General features: G+C 53.4%; 1 protein-coding gene across 5 annotated transcripts in view; it reads right to left on the minus strand.

The window, feature by feature from the left end:
* SYT17 (synaptotagmin 17) overlaps positions 1–6,266 on the minus strand; it is an 86,304-nt gene extending 80,038 nt beyond the window's left edge. Inside the window, exons 1-3 of one of the 5 annotated variants that reach the window (XM_044233033.1) lie at positions 5,895–6,266; positions 2,149–2,166; positions 1,326–1,474 (exon numbers count right to left, since the gene is read on the minus strand). In XM_044233033.1, the coding sequence (XP_044088968.1) occupies positions 1,326–1,474; positions 2,149–2,166; positions 5,895–5,909 (182 nt within the window). In that variant the 5' untranslated portion in view covers positions 5,910–6,266. Of the gene's footprint in view, positions 1–1,325; positions 1,475–2,148; positions 2,172–2,348; positions 2,640–2,664; positions 2,742–5,894 lie in introns of those variants that run through there. The other 4 variants (XM_044233036.1, XM_044233032.1, XM_044233034.1 and 1 more) reach the window with 4 other exon arrangements.
* Between the last annotated feature and the right edge of the window lie 1,473 nt (positions 6,267–7,739).

Here is a 7,739-nt window from a genome sequence, read left to right on the forward strand (position 1 = left end):
CATTACTCTGAATCACAACTCTATAAAACAAGTTCTATTACTATTCTCACTTTACAGGCGCAGAACCCAAGACCAAACGGGGTTAAGGCGAACCACTTACATTAACGCTTGCCAAGCAAATGTCAAGCATTTGTAAATGCTTTTCTGCGTACAAAGTCAGGCAGTCACCACAACCGCCATATGACATAAACCCCATTATTTTTATCATCCCCATTTCACAGATGGGAAATCAAGGCACAGAGATCTAACAACTTGCTCCAGGTCACCGACCTGGGAAAAAGTAGGAAACACAGGATTTGAAGGCGCAGAGCCTGACACAGAGCCATGTTGCTATGGCAATATTTGATGCTTCTAAGAAGAGCAAGTGAGAGGACGGAGACGTGACCCGCCCCCCCAGCTTGGAGGGAAAGTCCACAACTTCTGGAAGTCCACTGTGGACTTCCAGATCCTGGAACAGCTCAAAGACTGAGCTGGAACAGCACCGGGTTCCCACTGCGGCTCTGGCTGTGGGCCCTCGCATTGCCTCCTGCCCTCTCGGAGCTCCCAGCTCTCACTCAGGAGGAGCTGGACTCAGTGACGGCCAGGCCCTTCTCGGCGCTGGCCTTCCAGACTCAACCCAGGCTCTCTGGCCGAGTTCTTCCCTTCGCCACCGAGAGGTGGACCAGACACATGGCTGAGAAGCTTCAAAACTATGTTCCCAAAATATCTGAGCGACTGGCAGATGGAGACGTTGTGTGCAGGCGCGGGAGGAGCACGAATTGGAAATAAAATGAAAGATGCCAGAGAGAACATAAACAGCGTTGGAGGACAGGATGGAGCCTGGCGGTGCTTTTCTGCTTGCCTGTGCCTGAAGTTCTCGTTCAGACCAGCAAAAAGGCACCTGTTTGTCCACTCGGTCTACCAACCGGGCAGCAGCTGGACCTGAGCATCAACTCTGTGCCGGCCACTGGGTCAGCGAGGGCTAGGACCATGGGTCGTTCTGACGTGGACAGCCGTCCTTAGAATCTGGACATCCCTTGAGGAATGCAAGTGCTCCCAGATCTCTCCTTCCACGTGGAATGACACTCAACGTTGATTAAAAGCACGCACAGGCTTAGCACTGAGCGGTTCGCGTCTCAGAGGAACTGAGGGAAACGGAGGGGAAGCTGGAGGCCGGCCACAAAACGACAGGCGCGCAGCACAGAGGTCCAAGGACGCCCGGCGTTTCCCCTCTTCCACGCCCCCGAGCCCTCCTACCCGCACCCCCCACACACACCAACAGAGCAAAGCAAACATCTCGAGATCGAGAGATGCTTCCAAGGAAGTTCAGAGCAGTTTTTACTTACAGCCAGGGAGGGGTCTGGGCAGGGAAAGGTCCCAGAATTTCAACTTCATCCTCACTCGACTGACAACAGCTGGATTCATAGCACCTCTGACAGCAGTGCCTGCAAGTCCATCTGCACAGTAGCAGATCGGAGATTCTAGAAAGAAAACCCTGAGGCCATCGGGGGAGGTGGGCGGTGGAGAGGGGGCGTGGGGGGGGAGGGGGGAGGAGGGGAGAGGAGGAAAAGGAAAAACACCCGAAAATTACAAGCGGCCGATCCCTGCTGGGAAATAAGGACATTCAGGAGGTCTGTCTCTGCGGCTGAACACTTAGAACAAAATGTTTTCCGTTTCTATTTACCAACTGCAGGCCCCAAGATGGCAAACACCAACTCGCTGAGCCGTTAATAGCGAGCAAAACATTTGCAGGTATTTTCCTGGGTAGTTTACGTGAATGTCTTTCTTGACAGGTGGGTGGTTTATACAACATCGGGAGGGCTTATACAATATGTTCTCGAGACACAATGAATATTACTCTGCCTTCTTGAAAGCAAAGCAAAAGAGGTTTTTTTAAAAAATCACCTCAGTGACGTGAAAGTAAACAGAGGTCACTGAACGGAGTAAGGAGGGGGTAGGTGGGGAGCAATCTAGCCTGTCTACAGGAGTGTCTCCTGGTCCTCGGGATCTCCCTCCCTTCCGCAGAAAGGCAGCAAAACCACTGTCACTCTAAGCATCCAGTCGTTCGTTAATACCGAACAGCCCCGCAGCCCCACGTAAGACGCCAAAGCGAAAGGCAAGCACCTCTTGATCAGAAACCAGACCAAAGGAATCATCGAATGAACCCACCTCGTTCAAAGGTTCCAACTGCCCTTTTAGAGATCCACGAAGAAGCCACGGGGCGTCGGGGGAGAGAGGATTAGAAAAAGAGAGACAAGACCAGTTTAGCAATATTCCAGCAACTCAGAAAAGAAAAAAAGAAAGAAAGAAAGAAGAAAAGAAAAAAAAAAAAAAAAAAAAGCCTGCATCTTTCCAATCTTTCCACTTACCATCCTGGGAAGGGAGCTGACTCCCTAACAAGCTGCTGCTGTCTACGGGGCTGCCAGTAGCCTCCTGGCTAACCAGCACCGAATAAATGGGAAACTTTAGCATTTCGATTTGATTTGCACCGTATGCTGTTATGAATCAGAGCGGGTGGATAGATAGTCATGCTATCCAACGCAGCCACACTTCAGAAGAGCAAACCTTCCCATACAGAAATAGCCATGAAGCCAACCCAGAAGGACATGATTAGCTAAGAGGCAGGCAGACACAATGTGTGACTTGGGATGTGATTTGGCTTCTCCCACCCTCCCAGGGCCCTACCTTAAAATCCTGCTCCAATGGTGATGGTGGGGAGTTCCATATGACCACCCACAAACACAGGGAGCAGAAAAGGAAGCCATAATCTGGTCCTGGGAGGGGGTGGGGGGTGGGGCTACCTCCCTTCTCAGCCCCACCTTCCACAAGGACTTCTTCTCACAGGTTCCCCAGGCATAGACTCCCTCCCCCCACCCCCCACCGCCAGGGAAGAGTGGCAGTGGCTTAGGAACCAAGGGGCCAAGTAAACCAGATAGATTAGGAGGAGTTCCGCATCCCAGCCTGGGATAAATCCCGGAGATGAACTCAAACTCAGAACGTCAAATCCAGACAAAGAAAGTTACCCTCTTTTTCAGTTCTCTCGCAAGTAGGTGAGAGTCTCAGTTTGGTACCACTGCACGTTAACATGTTTCTAACCCTTGTACATCTACCCCCTCACCCCCAGCCCCTCTTCCTTTCTAAACAGAGAGCAGACCTCAGCTCGGAGTCTTGGACATAACAAATATGTGGCATTATTATCATTGTGTTTATTTTTCCAGCTGCCTTCTGTTTATGTCAAGTGATCCTGGTTTTCTATTATGGTAGTGACATCAAGTTTCCTTTTCACACGACTTTAAGTTAAAAAAAAAAAATTGAGTCCCTTTATAGGAAAAAGTATTAAGTAAATATAGTACAAGTGGTACACAGCTCATGAAAAATTAAAAATCCTTGAAGTGATAAGGGAATGGCTGCAGCTTGGGAAAGAAAGTCTCAGGCACTAATCAAAAACTCTTCCAAAAGCAAAAGTTGAACCACACACAGAACAAGACCTGGAGATGCCTGGGGGCCACGCAGAGCTGAGAGGATAAGTGTTAGAGCCGGCTTCACCACCAGCTAATCATGTGACTTGGGTAAAGCAGGGGGCCACTCTGAACCTCAGTTACCTCTTTTCTTCAATGAAGGGCTAAGCTAGGACTCTCTGAAAATGCCTGCATGTGCTGACCAGCTACAAAGTATCTGCACTCTTTCCCTGGCTTTATGAGAATAAGGTGGTTTTGTCAAGAGCAGCTGGAACCTATTAGGCATCAGAGACTGTCCTGGCCAATACAACAGTGAAAAGGCAGCAAAAAGCTACATACACCCTCGTGAACTGACATGAGAAAGTGCTTGAAGATGCTTACAATAAAGTGCAAAGATAAAGGGCTGCTTTTTCCTTGGAAAACAGTCCCTGCCCATTCTTTTCTAAGAGAAAAGCATTTCTTGGGTATGTGGTGATCAAAAGACACTGTTTATAAAATCATGTGTGTAGAGACAAGGCCACCACAGGGCCCAGTCATCCAGCTTTCTCAAACCCCAGGTACAGGAGGAAGGTCCAGGAGCAAAGACAAACTAAGGAAGAAGAGGGGAGGGAACGTGTTTTTACGTTCCCAGCATGCTAAGTCTTTCTTTACATTGGGTCCACGGCTTTCGTATATTTGACTGGTTGGAGGATCATTGATTCAAGCCAGAAAGAAAGAAGAAGAAGGAGAATCCAGATATTCTAGAACAGGGGTTGGCAAGCTATGACTTAAAAGGCTACATCTAGCCCCCAACCTCCTTTTGTATGGTCCTCCAGTTAAGGATGATTTTTGTACATTTTAGAATGGTTGGAAAAAAATCAAAAGAAAAGGAGTACTTCTTGACGTAGCACACAGTATATGAAATTCAAATTTCAGCGGCCACAAGGAGTTTTATTGGAACACAGCCACGCCCATGCATTTACTATTGTCTATGGCTATTTGAAGCCTTACTCAGACTTGAGTATCTGTGACACAGACCATGTAGTGCTCCAAGAAAAATATTTACTATTTGGACCTTTACAGAAAAAGTTTCATACCTTGTTGCAGAAGGAAAGTCAGTTTCACCAAGCCAGACTCATTTTTGCTGCTTAACAAATCCCCCACTGATCCCCACCATCTCCCTTTTAGATTCCACCATGACCCCTAAGCAGCTGTGTGACCTTGGGCAAGTCACTGATCTCTGTCCTGAAGGTGGTTATTAAAAACCACAGAAGCCTGTTCTAATAATGTGTATTTCGCACCGGACTATGCATTCTGAGGGGCAGCCTGTGCGGTTTTCACAACTGTACCCCAGCGCTCACATACAGTAGGTGGTCACTCACCTATTTATTGAGTGACTACTGAATAGCACCCCCCCCAACATTCAGCATGCAGTAAATGTACAATAAATATGACCTTCACTGAACTTGAAAAGAGGACCTAAAGATTCCACAGAAGCCAAAGGAGCAAATCTAAGCCAACCAGAGAGATGGAAAAGACCAAGATGGGTGACAGAGCACAGAGTTCCTGCCAGGTTGTAAAGTCTGAGGACAAGATGTGAGCCAGTGGGGAACCAGGAAATCAGCAGCCCTCCCAGCTGTAGCCGAGGATAAGAGATGTGAGCCCAGATGCACCCTCAGTGTGGGAACCTGTAGGCTTCGCTGGGCAGAGAGGAGCCAACCCCAGAAAGCAAGCAGCTCAACGGGTCTGACTGCAGGTCTGACTGCATGACCTTGGCGCTGACCTGTCGCCACTTCCCCGCCTTGCACTGAAGGGAAAGGTCTCTTGTCAAGCAGCCTCCCCCCAAAAAGGATGCCTGGAAATTATTTCGGTCCAAGAATTCTTGCGAGAGTTTCCTCAAGGTGATGAGGGTCCACAACTACCAGACCCCAAAGCAATGGCCGAAAACGACCGGTTGCTCCCGCCCCCACCAACAGCGCTTCTATAGTATATCCCCCACCCCTCAGCACCCAGTGCCCAGGAGAGACGACGTCCTTGTCCCTCCAGGCCGGAACAGCTGCCTCAGGCTCGCTCCGCCGGCCAATTAGCCAGAGCCGTCACCACGGCAACGGCAGCTGGCGGGCCGGGCGGCTGGCGCGTCCCGGGCCGCCCTCCCCGCGGCCCCTCCCCTGGGGTGGGGTGCAAGTGGAGGGGATGGGGGCAGAAAAGTCCGCCCCACCCCCACTTCCTCCCCATGAGGTGAGGGCGCGCATGCAGAGTCCACAGGGGCCCTCCGCCCCGGGGTGTGGGGGTCCCCAGCCCCCTATCCTGGGTCGCACCCCCGCCACTGCACAGGTTGCGTGCCCTCGGGCACCCTTTTTCTCAAGGCAAGTTTGTGGGAGCCCCGCCGCGTGTCCTCCCTTCCGCGCGCTCACGGCCGGAGGGGGCGCGGCACCCCCCACCCGCACCGCGGACCTTGCCCCCCAGCCTCAGCCCTACCTGGATGTACGCCATTTTCGCCCTCGCGCACTCACTCCGGCCCGGGCATGGCGCCGCCACGGCCACTTTGCCCTCGCCAACAGGGGAGGGGGGAGAAAGCAAAGGGGGAAAGGAAGAAAAAGGCAGCCGGGTGGCCCCAGACGTGACTGGCGTGGCTGATGAGCGGCGCCCGCCCCTCTGCCGGCCGCCCCGTCCTTGCCTTTCCCTGCGTTCCGGCTCCCGGAGTCGGGGCCGCCTCCCAGGTTGGGAGAGCTGGGGCGCCCAGAGCCCCCGCCTCGGCCCCTCTCGCAGTCCGGCGCTCCCCCCGAGGCGCTGCCCTGGCTGGAAAGAGGCCGGGGCGCCTGGGGAAGGAGCCCGGGGCAGCCGCGGGGACTGCAGCGACCCCGGCGCAGGCGGGGCTGGAGACGCGGGGCCCGAGCGTGCCGGAGGCGGGGGAGGGGATTGGGAAGGGGGTGGGAGGGGGCGGTGCGCGGGTCGGCCCATCCGGTCGGCACCGGGGCTGGCACCTACCCAGAGCAGAGCCCCCGGGACGGCCTTGAAGCCGAGGGGATACAGTCCTGCCCGCTGTGGAGTCTGGAGCGGGGAGGGTCCTCCCCATCCAGCCCTCTCCCAGTCCGGGTTGGGAAAACTTTATTCCCGCCCCACCCGACGCGCCTAGAACTGTTGCGGCGAGGAACGCGGAGGCCAAATGAATGGGAGCCTTAAGTTCAGGTGGGGCCTAGGGTGCCCGGAGGAACATGCCGTGGCCAGGGCCGCAGGGGCGCGCGGAGACAGCGGAGCGCCCCTTTTACCCTAAACCTGCCCTAGATGCGCCCTGGGCTCAACAGGTCTGGAGCGGGGCGGCCCGGCAGCGCCACCCAGCGTCGAGCCCGCGACATGCGCTCCTCTGCCCGCTCAAAGCTCAGCGAACGTGCGCCCCCCCCCGGGCGTGTCCACCCTGTCCCGCCCGCCCGCGTGGCTGGGGCTCCCTGTGTCTGGAGTCCTCCCCGAAACCGGTTCTCCGACCCTCCGCGGCGTCAGAACTGGGGCCCACTCCGCTAGTGAGGGATTTGAAGTGGAACATTGCCCTCCGCTGGTTCTCTTTTTAAAATGCCCCGCCGTCTCCCGTTGCCAGTCACCGGTTTATCAACCTTTTAACTCCCCAGCGCCTCCGCCTGTCTTCTTCATCACTAAAAATGGCATAAAATCTCTGTCCTGCCTTTTCCCCAGGGCCGTTTTGTGGGGATAAATAAGGAACGTGGAAGTAACAAAAGGCGTAATGTGCGTCTGTGTGTTTATGTTGCGTGAAAATCTAACCAGTACACATTTTTTAGTTTGTCCGTCGTATTTGATTCGTAGCAAGTGGCCTGCAGCACATGCTGAGCACTTATCATCTGGGAGACACCGTGATCACAAGCACTTCACAAGCATGATTTCATTTTATCGTCCTCTGCCTTGCTCACTATGTGTCTAGCACACCGCCTGATCAGAGTGGGCACTCAAAAAATGTTTTTCTTGTTGGCTGTGGACTCCTCCTAACTATTTGAGGGAGGTGTTACAGTTCTCCCCAGTTCACAGATGAGACTGAGGTACAGTGAGGTAGGACCACCGCCCCCCGCCAAACACCACAGAAGCATGGCGGGTATCACCATGTTTGAAGCCACACAGTGTGCCCTCCTAACAACTTAATTGTGTTTACCAATAGTGTTTCTTCAGCATTGATGGAAAGGGTGCTTGGTGGGGAGAGGGCTTCACAGAGGAGGGGTGATTACCAGGATGGGAGCTTTTGGGGAGAATTTGAGAGAAGTGCAAGAGGTTGCCAGGTGTTTCCAGGAAGAAGAGCTAACCTTTTTGAGACTGTGGGAC

The sequence above is a fragment of the Neovison vison genome, chromosome 14 (genome assembly GCF_020171115.1).
Source record: "Neovison vison isolate M4711 chromosome 14, ASM_NN_V1, whole genome shotgun sequence".
Classification (NCBI taxonomy): Eukaryota; Metazoa; Chordata; class Mammalia; order Carnivora; family Mustelidae; genus Neogale; species Neogale vison.